Source organism: Abrus precatorius, unplaced genomic scaffold (assembly GCF_003935025.1).
Source record: "Abrus precatorius isolate BTA unplaced genomic scaffold, Abrus_2018 Scaffold9, whole genome shotgun sequence".
Classification (NCBI taxonomy): domain Eukaryota; kingdom Viridiplantae; phylum Streptophyta; class Magnoliopsida; order Fabales; family Fabaceae; genus Abrus; species Abrus precatorius.
In genome coordinates this window covers 29,161,453-29,178,446 of record NW_020874439.1, presented here as the reverse complement: position 1 = coordinate 29,178,446, position 16,994 = coordinate 29,161,453, and the positions used below count along the sequence as shown (strand labels likewise).

At 35.9% G+C, this 16,994-nt stretch overlaps 2 protein-coding genes across 5 annotated transcripts; both read left to right on the top strand.

Moving 5' to 3' along the window:
* The first annotated feature begins 106 nt into the window (after positions 1–106).
* On the top strand, positions 107–1,410 carry LOC113850106 (RNA-binding protein 42-like). Its single transcript, XM_027480474.1, has one exon. It carries the CDS (start codon positions 368–370, stop codon positions 1,046–1,048), a length of 681 nt encoding a protein of 226 aa, XP_027336275.1. The 5' UTR covers positions 107–367; the 3' UTR covers positions 1,049–1,410.
* A 4,159-nt stretch (positions 1,411–5,569) lies between these two features.
* On the top strand, positions 5,570–16,733 carry LOC113849378 (ATP-dependent Clp protease proteolytic subunit-related protein 4, chloroplastic). 4 transcript variants are annotated; one of them, XM_027479256.1, is made up of 9 exons: positions 5,576–5,863; positions 8,070–8,273; positions 13,848–13,903; positions 14,752–14,878; positions 15,047–15,124; positions 15,453–15,566; positions 15,641–15,750; positions 15,935–15,936; positions 16,337–16,576. In XM_027479256.1, exons 1-7 carry the CDS (start codon positions 5,591–5,593, stop codon positions 15,710–15,712), a joined length of 924 nt encoding a protein of 307 aa, XP_027335057.1. In that variant the 5' UTR covers positions 5,576–5,590; the 3' UTR covers positions 15,713–15,750; positions 15,935–15,936; positions 16,337–16,576. The 4 variants fall into 4 exon arrangements, 3 of the variants coding, with proteins under 3 accessions (XP_027335056.1, XP_027335057.1, XP_027335059.1); XR_003502093.1 differs by having other exon boundaries at positions 5,584–5,863; positions 15,895–15,948; positions 16,337–16,518; XM_027479255.1 differs by lacking the exon at positions 15,935–15,936 and having other exon boundaries at positions 5,570–5,863; positions 16,337–16,733.
* Positions 16,734–16,994: the final 261 nt, after the last annotated feature.

Below are 16,994 nucleotides of genomic sequence, written 5' to 3'. Positions count from 1 at the left end.
GTTATAATTAAAAAGGAAATTAGGCGTGGGAAGGATAAAGATAAACCCATCCGAATATTAAGTACGCCTATATTAGGGACCATATTATGTATTCAAAAGGATAGAATAAAAAAGGCGAATTTTTAATATAAAATAATAATTGTTCATGTGAGAATCGCACTTCAATCGACCCGCTCGAAGATGTTCCTATCCTACCCTGCTGCGGACCCTTCAAATTTGTAAGTTGTTTTGTTTATTCTGACGAAGCGAAAACCCTGAGGCTAGCAATAAAGGAATCGAATCCCCTCCGTTGAAGAATCAGAAACCCTTGGCATAGCTTCCCAATCCCCAATTTCCGAAACCCTAATTCGATTCAATTTAGGGATTCATGGCGAACCCCGCCTCCTCTTCCTCCTCCTCCTCGCAGTTCACCTACTCCTCCGACGCCTCTTACTTCCCCACGCCCTTCCATCTCCAGCAACCGCCCACACACTACCCTCCTCCCTACGCGGCAGCGCCACTCCCCAACGGCAGCGCGTACCCGTTCCCGCAGGCGCAGCAGCTATTCCAGAGGGACGCGCAGACGATCACGCCGGAAGCCCTCGAGAACGTGAAGGCGGCGATCGCCAACAGCGACATCGAGCACAAGGCGGAGGCGAAGAAGAAAGCCGTTCCGCGGCGTGCAGCTGGGCAGTCGTGGGAGGATCCGTCGCTGGCGGAGTGGCCGGAGAACGACCACCGACTCTTCTGCGGGGATCTAGGGAACGAGGTAAACGACGACGTTTTGTCGAAAGCGTTCTCGCGTTTTCCTTCGTTCAACATGGCGAGGGTAGTGAGGGACAAGCGTTCGGGGAAAACGAAAGGGTACGGATTCGTGAGCTTTGCGGATCCCTCGGATCTGGCAGTTGCGCTTAAAGAGATGAATGGAAAGTACGTTGGGAACCGTCCAATTAAGCTTTGTAAGAGTAAGTGGAAAGAGAGAACCGATTTTGACGCTTTGGAGAAGCAGAAGAAGCAATCCAAGAAGAAGGTTAAATCTTCATCTAGGGTTGGAGTCTTGCATTATTGACACAATTTCAACCACACTTATGTTTATTACTCTGTTTTCATTTAAAATTTGTTTTGATACTTTGAACTTTTCATGCTAAGTGACAACCCTTTTAGGTTCCTTCTATCTTGTATCTGCTTGTTTCTGTGTCTGGTATGTTATACGAATTATGTGCAGTTGCTGCAGAGGTTTCGTTTTCCTCTTGTATCTTTTATGGCGTGTTTGGTTCTGCGGTGACATGAGTAAAATCAAACAGATGCATCGAATCGCGCGTTCGTTTGGCTTTTCTTGAGCTCTTCATATTATTCACGCCTTTCTCTGATATGTTGAGTTTGTTTATCTCTCTCTGACATGGAACCTTGAGAGCTTCTGAGTTTGCTTCTGTTGGTTCGGTTGGAAGACATAGCTCTGGAAGTGTATCAGTTCCTGGTCGCAGGTCCCACAGGTCCAGTTTATTCAATTATTCGTAAGGCAAATAAAACACGGTCTTACTCTTTAGATTCGCCGTCCATGGAGGTCCCTATTCTTTTGAGTGCTAATGTCCTGCCTTTTGCTAATCAACTAGGGACTTCCTCTTCCTACTGATATTACGCATTGAATTTAAAATAATAACTGAATAAAATAAAAAATTAGGAACGCAATAAAATAGAATGTAACATTTGGCCACATAAAAAATTCTCCCTTTGTAGGATAGATTTAATGAAAAAGAATATATCATTATAAAAAATGATGTATTTAGAAAAGCATATAGGTTTCATCATACATGGCTTTTATGGTGAATAAATATTTCAAATCCAGTAAAATGAATAAAATCACATCTCTTCTCCTCTCTCTCTCATTGGAGGCTAGTTTTGTTAAAAACTAGCAAATTGCAAGTTAAAAACATTGTTCTTAGTATCCTTCTCAATTTGTAATTGCTAAGAGCTAGTAGAGTCAAAGGTATTATTCTCATCATCCTTTTCAAACTCTCCACTACGAATTAAAAGACACGTATTCACCCACACTCATCACAAATATAAGTACATAAATCAATCATAAACTACGATGGATCTCCTTCTTCTTTGAACAACTTCAATCCATAAATTGCCATTGAAAAAGAGAAGAAAGAGTTGCAACAATGGTTTAAAACGAGAGAAAAATAGAAATAAGGAGAGGGGGGGACAGGTGGTGGAGGTTTTGGTGGAAGATGTTAGTGTAGGAGAGGGAGTAAGAAGTGATGGGGTGGGCAATTAAGAACGACATAATTTGAGACAGAATAATGGGGCTTTTTTATTTTTGAAAATTATTAAAATGATATTATTTTCAAACAAATTTTTGTTTGGGACATTTTTTGTTACATCACTAAGTGTTTTACACCTTGCACTGTGAAACCTTTTTTTTTTTTTTTTTAATTTTAGCACCTTACGCAAATGAAATTTAATTAATTTTTTAAAATTTTAAAGAACTTAGCACGTTAGAGAGATGAAACTTTGTTTTTTAAAGAATTTTGTAAGTTAGAGGAAAAAAATATCATGACATGTGTCAGAATGTAAACAATTTTGTCCATATAACAAATGAAATTCATTTAAAAAAAAAAGAATTGAAGAGTGGGTGTGAATGGAAATATTTCTGATGTTCGGCGTAGGTTTTGCATAAGTGTGAGAAACTGCATTCAAAAGAAAATTTCAACTCTACTCCTAATCTCTATCCCCAAACAATGTTATTTTGAAGGTGAAAATGGGTTTTAAGAATTTATAGTATAGATTGACAAAGGAAATGGAATGAGAAATAATGGAAGGAAATGTCCGATTCCTCATTTGGATATGCAACGCATAAAGGAAGAAAAGAAATGTCTAGTTCACAGCTGGAAAGCGTAAGTTTGATCAAGGATTGGAGTTTACATACGCAATAGATTGGACTTGCACTTAAAAATACAAACAAGTTTACATAATGTAGGAACAAAATTATCTACAATTTTGCACATATTATGATATCTAAGTTTTGTCTTCTTAATGTACAAAATTCCTTTTTTTAAGGTTAAGTTTCATCATGCAAAAGCATTTTAAAAATTGAAAAAAAATTTTACACATACAAGGTGAAAAACTAGTGGTGATGTGACAAAAAATGTTCTAGAAATTTTTTTTAAATATAATATTTTAATAATTATTTTTTTAAAATAAAACAAGTTAAAATAATATAGATGAGAGCAATTAGAATGATACAAAATTGATTAGATTAGTTCTTGACTTTATTTAAATTGATATCATCTTAATATTTACGTGTTATTTAATAATAAAAGTTAATATTTTTTTAGTTGTTAGTTAACATGAATAATTTAACTGTAACTAATACGCACAAATGTTATTATTTAAAAAACAGAATAAAAAAGTTAAAATAATAAAAATGAGAGTAATTAGAATGATATAAAATTAATTAGATTAGTTACTGAAGACATCGTCTTAGTATTTACGTGTTATTTAATAATTAAATTTAATATTTTTTAATTATTAGTTAACATGAGTGACCTAAGTGTAACTAATATACACAACATTTACTATTTAAGAGATTAATATGTGAATTTACTCAATTTTTTATAAATCAAAATATACATAAGTTGATTTTTATATGTATAAAAAAATAATTTTTTTTATTTTCTTAATTCGTTTAAATTTTCCTTTCTTATAAATATTTATTGAAAATTTTATTTAAAATAGACCTTATCAAGGTTTTTATCTTACCTTTAGTTAATAACAAGAACATCAATCTCTTTGATCATAAATGAAATTATTCATACAATACTATTTATTAATCTTATGAGAAATGAAATGCAATATATATATATATATATATATATATATATATATATATATATATATATATATATATATATTATCAACAAGTATAATGGGCTCATGTGAAAGAATTTATATAAAGCTTGTAACTTTCATAAGATATTTTTAAGGCTAAATTAGTGAGTTGATCTCTTAACTCTTATTTTTGTTTTAACTTTGACTAGTAATTTTTTTTTCCATATAGATATGATATTATATATATATATATATATATATATATATATATATATATATATATTTCACGTTACTCCTCTCTGGTAAACTAACTCTGTTGATGTGGAATTAAATGTGTAATAAGATAATATTATATTATGTAATTTAAAATGATATGTTTTTTTGTTACACACAAATTGAAGAAAGAAAGAATAAAAAAATTCATTTTTGTACATTAGCAAAAGTGCAAAGAAAATCTTGTGAAATTCTTGAAGAACATTCATCTAAGAATCATGTAAGTAGATCCAGATTATTGGTTGTATTGTGAGTGTTTTGAAAAACAAGTGATACATTATTTATCATTAGAGAAAAACTCAACAAAAACTTTTGTGATATTGACAACTATGGCAAAAGTGGTAAAAGAAATAAAATTGAAGGTGTTAGAAACCATGCCCATGGCATAGACATCTCCACCAGTAATCTCCTTCAAGCATAGTATTTTTAACAAGAATATAATTTAGAGGTGGGGCTACCTAAATATACTTTCCAAAGAAATGAAAAGTAATACTAATCTTCAAAATAATAATAAAGACTAAGTTAACAACACCATTAATAACATGAATGTTGTGAAGCTGGTTGGAGTTGTTAGTAAACCACTACTTAGGTGAAATTGTAGAGCTAAAAGAGAAAATGAATAAAGAAGAAGAGGAGCATGTGAAACTTTTCTTCGGTGGTACCTTGATTCAAGTATCTCTTTGCAGGAGAAATTGTGAGGAAGGAAAAAGAGTTAGTAAAACAAGAGAAGCAGTTAAAAGCTAATAGATCAAGAGATAGTAGACTGACTTGTTAATTTCATTTGTAATAATGGAAGCTCAAGAAAAAATTATGAGATTAGAAACTCTAAATTTATAATTTTAATTTTTTTATTAAAAATTAATTTAACCATCACTCATCAAATATTCATTAAATTACAAACTTAGATCCTACCTAGTCATAACTAACACAATTAGTGGTAAGTAAGATTAAATTGTTACTAACAATAATTGTCAGCTTAAAAAAGACTATCTTAAAATAGATATAAAATATACATAACCTATGTGGAAAAAAAATTTTATTAACTAAAAATTAAAACAAATACAAAAGTTACTAGATAAATTTATTAATTTAACTTATTTTAAATTTATCCCAATAAGTTACATCACTAAATTTATGCTATAAATCGTTTTTTTTTTTTATAAAAATAATAGAATAAGTAGTTTTTTTTTCAATAGTAGATTTTGGTTTTTGGTCCAATTCAATAATAGATTTTTTTTTGTCAACAATAATAGATGTTTAAATAAGCAAATATCTTGTGTTTTTTGGGTCAAACAAAATATAAACGTGCATGAGCGTATCCGTCTTGAAGGGAAGGCTGTAACTGTGAAATGAAAAACTCCCAAAAAGATTAAACTGGGCTGTGATCCAAGAAGACAAAAATCTTTTAGACTGGGCTATAATCCAAGAGGCCCAACCCAAGGATACCCATTTAAAAGTTTTGGCTTAGTGGCTTAGTTTTCGTCTTCTCACTCTCTGATTGACAATGGAGGTTGCCACCACAGCTTCTAGCTTCGCACTAAACAAGCCAATGTTGGCAATGGCATTGCCTTCTTCATCTCGGACCATAACCCCCACCCCTGTCAGAGCCATCAACTCCTCCTCTTCCTTCAGGACTTCTCTCTCCACCAATTTCGTTGCTCCTCTCGCCGGAATCAGCAGTTCCTCCTCCCTCTTCTCTGGCCACAAGCTCCGACCGTCGTCCCTCAATCCAGCGTCGTTTCCTGCTTCCAAACCTAAACGGGGGGTCGTTACTATGGTACTCTCTTTTAACTCTTTTCGAAGTTTCACATTCCCGTTTCTATTACTGATTTGGGATTGGATAAGAGATTGGCGTGAATACACATCAACTGTCTATACATACTGTAACAATTTCGAGTGTGGATTTATAGCTTTAAACATTAAATTTATAAACAAGCCGTAGAAGGTTGTAGGGTTTATAGATTTTGTTTTGCTCGGAAAAAAGGTTGGGATATGTAATTTATACAACTTGGACGCGAGTTGTGTATACACTGAAAAAGAGGTGGGATGGTTTTGGTGATGGCTAAGGTTGTTTAGAACCGAGTTGTGCAGGATGCAAACCGGGGATTTTAAGTTTATCTGTGAATAGTTGATGCCAATAATCTTAATCACATTTTATCGGAAATAGCTTTCTCTGAAGCAGAACTAGAAAATATTTCTTTGAGTAGGCAAGCTATAAGATCAATGAAAGAACAAGATTAAAGTTTTGGCGTAGCTAACCATATTCATTATAGTTAACCCAAATAATTTGAAAAACTTTTGGGGTAGCCATCCCTTAGCCATAATGTGGCACCGCACCTGATCACCTGAATACTTATTGGGTTCCTATACTAACTTCAACAATAACATCTTGAACCATAAAATGAATGAATTCCATATCAAATTTGGAATTCCTCCAAACATCCTGTAAAAGGTAGTCAAAGGAAAAAAGTACCTTAAAGGCCCATGGAGTTTTAGATAGTGTTTGGAGTGTGGATAGAATGGAATACAACATCCTTTTATTGCTCTCCTTGGTTCTACCCTTTTTAGTGGAATCAAAATATACCATTTTTCAATCATGTGTTTTGTTCTATTTTATTTTTTAAACCAAACATATATTAGAACTCGTATTTTATGTTTTGTCTTGTTCTAGCATGTCTACCTCGTGCCACCTTAATGCTTGAAGCAGAGGCACCAAAAAGTGCATTGCGCACACCTTATCGAAGAAAAATGTCAACATAATAAAAACAAAATAGTAAAATATTTGACTTTCTTGCATTGATTTTCCATATAAATTAACTACTCATTCTGTGATCACAATGTACTAGTAAAAGATTATGGTGTTCAATTTTCAGAAACCCTAAACTACTAGCTAGCTGCTAAGAATCCCAATGGGTGACAACTAGTAATTCTTTTACAGTCTGTTTATTTTTACTCCATTTACCCCCAGCAAAGTTAGATGGATGGACTGTTAGTGGATTTTTTTTACTCTTATGAATAAGATGATGGGGGCATGCTTTTCCTGAGCTAGAAAGGGCATTCCCAAGATGCCAAGAGTGTATTGAGTGAAAAGAGCTATTGGTGTGTAATAAAGTTGCTGACTTGTTTTATAAAGGCGTTCATTGTCATGTGTTTTTGACTCCTCAATTCATTTTCTTTGGGCATAAAAGATACTGATCTTCTCAGCCAGAGCAATGGACATCTTTTCAAAATCAAAATGAAGAGGCCAGGAACTGAAATTCATAAATGCTTTATCTTGCCATCAACTGAAAGTAGTCTACATCAATCAATATAAAATGGAAAAATGCAAATTTGAACGCTTTTCTTCTCAGAACCGATCTGCAATTTTGGTATAAATTTCCTCTACCCAAGGCAATCTTGGGCATGTGGCGTGCCTTAAGTTTGTATTGTGGTATATTATTTTATTTTGTATGAGATGTTTAGGCACAATGGGATGGGGGAAGGGGGAAGGGGGGTTAAAGTATATTTTAGTCTGCTACACAACTGTTCTTAGATTTCTTTGTATTTTTCCTTGTACTTGATATGGGATTGAATTTCTTTTCTTTTCTGGGGTTCTATTGGTGGTCAGTGGACAGTTTCTTCAGGGTTTTTTCTGTGGATATGTGGAGAGGATGGAGTACTTTATTTTTTTTCCTAATTTATTTGTCTTTGTTTGATGCTTTGTTTAAAGTACACATCTCATTGTTCTTTTTTGTTTTTCTTTTGTCAAAAAGAGACTGATGTATGTAGATCAATGTTGTTATATACAAGTTGTTTAGTCATCGCTGTGCAGTGTTTCATTTCATAACTTACATGATTCCTTTTTGAAGTATAAAGTTGTTTGTGCATGATTTATATATTAAGCAAATAAGTGGTATACTTATATGTACATTTTTTATGGCACATTGCAACCCAATCCATACCGCTTTTGCAGGCTTGATGCTCATTTTAGTGTCTTTGGATAGGTTATTCCTTTTACAAGAGGAAGTGCAGAGGAGCAACCTCCACCAGACCTAGCTTCGTATTTGTTCAAAAATCGAATTGTTTATTTGGGCATGTCTCTTGTTCCATCTGTCACTGAGTTGATACTAGCTGAATTTCTGTACCTTCAATTTGAAGATGATGAAAAGCCTATTTACCTATACATAAATTCCACTGGGACAACTAAGGTAAGTAATATTTCTCAATGCTTACAGACTAGTATATTGTCTTCTCCATGAGAAATAGGCCTTCTCACTTCTCAATGTATACTGATTTATCTTAAACATTTGTCTTGTGACTGAAGTGCATATAACAGGGTTTGCTGGATGTAGGATGAGGTGTTGTAAGAGGGAATAGAATATGAAGAGGGAGGAATCTAGGTTGTGTGCATATCTGATATATTAGATTATGCAACTTCATTGGAAATAAACTTGGATTTAAAATAAAATGTAAATGCATTTATCTTAGGAATTAATAAGGGTTGTTTTTTAATATTATTCCCTACTGTGATGCACCTTGATAAAAATATCCTTTTGGGGTTCCCCTTTTCAATTGCTTGTCCTAATGTTAGCCCAAGAAATTGCAAGACATAATTAATCATTAATCTTGTTATTTTATCTTAAAATTGGATTTGGCCTAACTCAACCTTAAAAGTTATTTCACAAGGTGAAGATTGCTTTAGTCTTTATAAACTTTGATTTGGTCATATCTGTAGTGAATGTGGGACCTTAACACACCTTCCTCGTGCCTTGGTTAATTGCGCTCGAAAAATCCGTGAGGTCGGGTTGATCTTTTTATTTTAACTCAAGGGGTAACCTAATATCAGATCTTTGATATGCTCTTGTTAGAATCTATTAGAATCTTGTAAATATAGTAACTATATATCTTGTAATTATTTACTCTTCTCTATAAATTGGAATAACTCCACTGTGCCCTAAACACACAGATTCAATATTTTCTCTCTCAACATAGTATCTAGAGTCTAGAGAGGCAACCCTAATACGTTTTCTTTCCTGGTGGACCCACTGTTCACTGGTGCCTTTTTTTTTACGGCACCGCCGCCACTGTTCCGGCACTGCCGTCGCTGCTGCTGCTGTCCAACCTCCTATCACTGCGAAAACCCCGCTGTCGTGATCGCCCTTGTCAGATTGGCCAAACCCCGCTGACCGCGCCTTCATCGGAGCCCTCACGCGCCCCCACGCGCCGCCTTTTCCTCAAGTTTTCTAACGCGTTGCCTTCTCTCTCTGCACGTGACGGCGCGTCCGGCATCCTTTCCTGACGCCGTCGACTGGGTTTGCTTGCCCCTCTCTCCTCTACCTGTATTCGGCCTCAGTTAGTTGTTTGGACATTTATTCCCCCTTGTTTTGCTTTTTTTGCTGCTGTTTGGGCATTTTCTCTCTCTTCTCACTGATCAATGGCTGCCTCTAGCACTTCAAAACCTGATACCCAGATTTTTACCAACCATGTCACTGCACCTCTTTCTTCTGAGCAGTTGGACGGTGAGCATTACTCCTCCTGGACTTCTCACGTTGAACTTTGGCTTGTCGGACAGGGTTATGAGACACATCTCACCCAAACAGCAAATGACATCCCAGAGGCCGACCGTCCTTTGTGGAAAAAGGTTGACGCCCATCTTTGCTGTATCATCGGAGCCACCATTCACCCATCTCTTCGTGATGTCTTTCGCACTCACAAAACTTGCAAAGCTGTTTGGACACAAGCCCAACAACTCTTTACAAATAATTCTCGGCGACTCTATCAAGTTTGTGAAGACCTCATGACTGTTCTTAGTGCCCATCAGATTAAGGATTCTATGTCGACCTATCTTGACTCGGTATCAAGCCTTCTTTGTGAGTTCAATGAATTGCTTCCTCCAGCTGCCACTCTAGATGCAGAACTTGACAATCGCAAGAAGTTTTTCATGTCCTTGGCTTTATACGGTCTGCCCTCATAATATTCTCATGTTCGTGATCAGATCCTGAAGAGCTTCACAGAAGCTACTATGGACAGTACCTGGGCAACCCTCCTCCGTGTGCCCCCCAAATCCTCCTCTGAGCCTTTGCTTCCCATTCCTATTGACTCTTCAGCTTTGGTTTTTCACACTTTTATAGCATCACATGGTGTGTTACATCAAACATCTTGTCCTCATACCCCCCAATAGAATGGAGTTGCAAAACGAAAAAATAGGCATCTACTTGAGACCACCTGGACTCTTCTTCTCCACTCTCATGTTCTTCATCAGTTTTGGGGTGATGCGGTACTCACTGCATATTATCTCATTAACCGCCTGCCTTCCTTTGTTTTACAAGGTAAAATCCCTCATCAAGTTCTATAACCCCACCACTCTCTTAATCCTTTACCCCCTCGGGTTTTTGGTTCTACATGTTTTGCTGATGATCTTGGTCCTGACATTGACAAGCTCTCTCTTCGGTCTCATAAGTGTGTTTTTCTCGAGTACCCACAGTCTTAAAAAGGATACAAGTGTTATTCCCCTACTCTTCTCAGGTATTTCATTTTTGCTGATGTTATTTTCTTCGAGTCCATTCCATGCTTTGAACCTAGAACATCTACACTCGAGTCTTCTCCGTCCACGACTGCCCCTAGTTCAATCCTTTTCTGTCCTCCAGAGACGTCTCCATCGCCTCCACACCCGTCTCCTCCACCCTTGCAGGTATATCAGCGTCGTACTCGTCTTGTTTTGGAGCCACCGAGCACTGACAACACCATGGACTAACCTTTAGAGCCACCTCTTTCGCCTCATCTTCCGGTCCCGCCCTCTGAATCTGACATTCCCATTGCCATTCGAAAAGGTATACGTTTTACTCGTAATCCTTCTCCTCATTATATTTCTTTAAGTTATCATCGTATTTCTCCTTCCTATTATTCTTGCCTTTCTTCCTTGTCCTCTGTTTCTATTCCTAAAAGTGCAAGTGATGCATTTTTTCATCCCGGGTGGAAACAAGCTATGCTAGACGAGATGTGTGCATTACAGAACAGTGGGACTTGGGACCTCGTTCCTCTACCACTAGGGAAGTCAGTTGTTGATTGTCGGTGGGTGTATACAGTCAAGGTTGGTCCAGACAATAAGGTTGATCGGCTTAAGGCCCGTTTCGTTGCCAAAGGCTATACTCAAATCTTCGGGTTAGATTATGGCGACACCTTCTCTTTTGTGGCCAAATTGCCCTCTGTGCGACTATTCTTATTCATTGCTGCCATACATCATTGGTCTCTCTATTAGTTGGATATCAAGAATGCTTTCTTACATGGTGATTTGCTTGAGGAAGGCTACATGGAGCAACTGCCTTGCTTTGTTGCTCAGGGGGAGTCCTCTGGTCTTGTATGTCGATTGCGAAAATCTTTATATGGCCTTAAGCAGTCACCCAAAGCATGGTTTAGCAGATTCACTATTGTGATTCAACAGTTTGGCATGACTCGGAGTGAGGCTGACCATTCTGTCTTCTATCGTCACTCCCCTACCGGTTGCATCTACTTGGTTGTTTATGTTGATGACATTGTCATCACAGGTAGTGACCATCAGGGCATCGTACAGGTGAAGCAACACCTCTTCAAACATTTTCAGACAAAGGATTTTGGCAAACTCAAATATTTTTTGGGAATAGAAGTAGCACAGTCCAAAAATAGGATCATCATTTTCTAAAGGAAGTATGCAATGGATATTTTGGAAGAAATAGGAATGTTAACTTCTAAGCCAGTCGACACTCCCATGGATCCCAATGTCAAGCTCCTGCCAAATCAGGGGGAGCCTCTTCTAGATCCTGAAAGTTACAGATGGTTAGTAGGAAAGCTGAACTACCTCACTGTTACCTGTCCAGATATCTCATTCGCAAGTGTAGTAAGTCAATTCCTCAACTCTCCATGTAAGGAACATTGGGATGCAGTGATTCACATTGTTCGATACATCAAAAGGAGCTCCAGGAAAGGGTCTTTTGTATGAAGACAAAGGACACACTCGAGTTGTGGGATATTCTGATGCAGATTGGGCAGGATCTCCTGTAAATAGAAGGTCCACCTCTGGATTTTGTATATTTGTCAGAGATAATCTTGTCTCTTGGAAAAGTAAGAAGCAAAATGTTGTAGCCCGGTACAGTGCGGAAGCAGAGCATCGAGCTATGGCTATAGCGAGTCAAGAGCTTATATGGCTCAAACAGTTGCTTCAAAAACTAAAGTTTGGAGAGGTCACACATGTCACTTATATGTGATAATCAAGTCGCTATGCATATTGCCTCAAATCCAGTATTCCATGAGAGGACAAAGCACATTGAAGTTGATTGTCACTTTGTCAGAGAGAAAGTCATATCCGGAGAAATATCTACTAGTTTTGTCAATTCCTATGAACAACTAGTAAAGATCTTTACTAAGTCACTAAGGGGTCCTCGGATTAACTACGTATGTAACAAGCTTGGTGCATATGACCTATATGCTCCAGCTTGAGGAGGAGTGTTAAAATCTTATAAATATAGTAACTGTATATCTTGTAATTATTTACTCTTCTCTATACATTGGAATAATTCCGCTATGCCCTAAACACACAGATTCAATATTTTCTCTCTCAACAGCTCTAATACCATTTTAAAATTAAGTTTGACCTAACTCAACCCTAAAAACTTGTATGATAAGGATTTGCTCTACTTTGGCTAGATCCATAATCAATGTGGGATCTGAACACACTTTCCTTATGCTTAGGATTGAACATTTGGAGTGTAGAGAGATATTAGAGCTTTTTTTTTTTTTTTTACTGTACTGAGAAAGTTGGGGGACCATGTATCCTACATTGAGAAAGCTGCAGGTGCAGGTAGGTTGCATTAGAAAATTCACAAGGTTAGGACCCATAGGTTAATTGTACCAGGAAAATCCTTGGTGACAGTTTATTTTTTTGACAGTGTTGAATCTGGGCTTTATTTAACTCAGTCCTTAAAGTTAGCTCATGTGAGGATTGATTAAACCTTTATAAACTTTATTTTGATCATATTTGTAGTGGATGTGGAATCTCAACTTTTGAAATGCATATTGATGTAAATTGTGATAAGCACAATGTTTATGAAAGTTGCTTTTTTGTTGTGATTCCTGTAAACATGCACACTAGCAATACTTGTGAATAGAGGTGTTGATGAATGCACTAGTCCATGGTCTCAGTAGATTGAGATATAGTATACAGAAGCTACAACTCTTGAGCTGAGTCTAACCTAGCCTATGCTAGTACCAGGTGCAAGCATTGGGCAGGGGTCTAACCTAGCCTATGCTAGTACCAGTTTGGATTAGTTTCTGGCTCATGGGGGCCTTTTAATTGTAAAACCCCACTGTTAAGGCCTTTTTAAGGCAAAAATGTCAAGATTTGTTAAGTTCAAATGAGCGAAGCTTCTGAAAAGTTGAGGTGTATAAGTTAATTTTAACTTATGCAAGAAGTTTGATTCGTTTTATTTTGTTCTCCTATAAGTGTTTGTTGAGATATTTATCCAAACTAGTTCTATGTTTTTTCGTGTATCAAATGTAAAGGTTGAATTATGAGCACAAAGCCACCCAGATTTATGAGAATGTCATATACAACAATAGCAGAAGCAACAACCCAGCCTTATTCCACTAGGAGGTGGCTACATGAATCAATCTGAACTGTTATGCTATAGTGCTTTCATTTCTGACTACTTCATAACTGTAAATAGTGTTCATAAAATTCAAGAATTATGGTGCCACTATCTCCTTGAAAACATCCATTTGTTTAATCGAACTTTGTTTCCTTATTTCAGGGAGGTGAGAAGTTGGGTTATGAGACTGAGGCCTTTGCAATTTATGATGTGATGAGGTTATTATCAATTTATCACTATGCTTTCTGTAGTCGTGTCATTTGTTTTCTTTCTCTTACGTATGTTGGGCTTTTAAACTATATACTACACTGGTGCATTTAAATGGGAAAAAGAAGTTTAACTACTCTCTGTTTATTTTCTTTGCTTCACCTTACATCACATGTGGTAAGTTGTACGGTGGAGAAGTCCTTGGGTTGGGAGTGCTTACCTGGGTACTGCAACTCTGCTTTTAGTTAATAAGTAGAAACCTGCACAAGTCCCTCTCTTCTGTAGGGCAGCAGTCTGAGTGGCATTGCCTATAATATGCACTGGGTATTTTTCCATTGAAAGTAATTATCTAGCTGGTGTTGACTTTTGTTTGGTACCTTTGATGATCCCTAAATTATATCAAGGGTTTCAATTGACTGTCAGATAACTAAATTAACTCTTTTTCTTAAGGTGGTGTTTTCTGAGCATTGTCAACTGACCCAGTTTAGAGTTTGTTGTGAATTTCCAAGATTTGTTTTATCATGAACTCTGTCTATGATGTCCCTAAATGCTGAATCTGTATTTGACAATATTTTTCCCAAGTTTTGATGTACTGCATCTGCATCCCTTGTCTCTCTCCCTCATTTTCTGGATTAATATTTCTGCCCTTGAATGTTACAATATGATGTTAATATGTATTATATTTTAAATGTACAGGATGCCAAATATTTTTTAATGGAACAGCTATTTTTACTGTTTGTGCATAACCCCACCCCTAAAGAGAAGACATTGACTTTTTACTGTATAACATTTTCACAACTTCAAGATTTCCCCATAGAAAGTTTGTTTTTGTAAACCTAGCTATGTTGTTCTGCTACAGGTATGTCAAGCCTCCTATTTTTACTCTTTGTGTTGGTAATGCTTGGGGAGAAGCTGCCTTACTTTTGGCTTCTGGTGCACCGGGAAACCGTTCTTCTTTACCATCATCAACAATAATGATAAGACAGGTATGTTCTCGACAATGTCTTACTGTCATGAACCAACTATACAAGTTCAAGTTGTTGGGTGCTAGCACATGAATGTTGTTGTATCTATCGCTTCCTTTACTTAGTTTATCATGTCTTTTGGGGATCTTTTATCCAAACATGTTAACTTGGTTAATTTTCAATTTGCAGCCAATAGCAAGGTTTCAAGGTCAAGCAACAGATGTTAACCTTGCGAGAAAAGAAGTCAATAATTTAAAGACAGAAATGGTAAGTACTTCAATCTATTTTTCTTTAGTTAAGTTTCAGTTATAATTGATCATTGTTATCTGTAAATTTATGAGGACCAATGCATACTTCTGTGTTTGTATTCTCCTTAAAATATCAGTTGTTGAGCACTAGCCAAACATTTGTTGGCTTCTCTCAACCACAAAGCTTGGGATTATGAATTATGAATTCATGTTATATTTGAGCTTAACAATGACTCGTACATCTTTTTTTTATTTAAAATGGACTCTTATGAGTGGTAGGTTTTACCCATTGTATACTAACTGAAAAATTATTGTAGCAACTCACATCACACTGTAATTTTTTCAAGGTTAAATTGTATGCAAAGCATACTAAAATGTCACCTGAGCAGATTGAAGCTGATATTCAGCGTCCGAAGTATTTCACCCCTAGTGAAGCTGTTGAGTATGGAATCATAGATAAGGTACTTGCCATCAGACATTTTCTTTTTTTTCATTTATTTGCCTTGAAAAAGAAAAAGTAACTGTCCTTTTGCAGGTATTATACAATGAGAGGAGCACTGAAGATCATGGAGTTGTTTCTGACCTTAAAAAGGCACGGCTTATTTGACTGTTTGAGTTAAATTGCTATTTTCTTGGAGTTTTCAGGTAATGTACATTTTGAGTCATTATTTATTTACATTCTTTTGCAACTTCAAAATTGATTTAATGTATCTTACGACAAGAGTAACTGTTCCCTTTTAACCAACAAATATTTTAAAATCTTATGGTTCTTCGTTATTATTTTGCTAGTTTGTTGTGATGCCCAGTAATTTAATGCATATGAAGTTAGCGGTGGTCAATTAGGTGAACCTGTTGTCACAATTTTACCATTCACTTGGCTTAATGCTTTGGCAAATGTTTATGGAATCAAAAGAGGAAATCTTTCATTAAAAAGTATTATCAAAATTTATGGCCATTAGTTTTTTTGAACAGTAGCCCTCTTGTTTCCTTTTTCGGAATTCAGGTTTGTTGTTTGGGATGAGAAGCGAGGAAGGGGTTTGAAAATAAATATAGTACATTACATGTAGCAAGAACAGTAAAATGATGCAGCTGTAAACATATTAATTGCTCCAATAAAATTATATTTCTTGAGGAATTTGTGTTGAATTGATATAATTTCTGAGGATTTCTTATTCTCTTGCTCTTGTAGCTTACACTTCTTTCTTAATAAATTCTTTATTATAAAAAATAGCTGGAATGGAAGATCTAGAAGATCAACAGTCAAACTGTGTAACTGTGCTAAGCCCTGGTCCATGCGAGTAACGGACAGACATTAGAGTCTCATTGTTAATACCGTTGATTATATTTCTCTCCGAACAATAGGCCATAGGATCTACCTCTACTTGGTTTGTAATACACCTGATTGGATTCTGTTGTACACATGATTGTATTCGGGTTCATTCTAATTCAAAATGTGATAGATTTTTGTCTTCCAGTACAAGAACTAAACTCATTACCATTAATGGCAATGTTTAGCGAAAATTATAAAAAAGATATATCAGATTTTAAACAGTAACAAATTTAAGAGTTGGAGAAAAAGAAGACCTTGCTTGGTGCCGATAGCATTAACACACTCTGGCCTCCATATATTTAAGGGAAGAAAGCTTATGGATATAGCTTTTATAAAGATACATTTTATTTCACTAGGTATACTGAGTATTAGATTCGTTTCATAAATTTCTTTCATTTAGCAAATCAAATAATGTATGAGAATGTACGTTGATGTTGATTGGGTGTCGGTAATTAATTGTTAAATTTGGCACTCATACGAACTAAAGCTAATGAATAAGAGTATGTTTACTTTTTATTTTAAAAATAGTTTTTTATTTTTAAAAATAAAAATAATATAA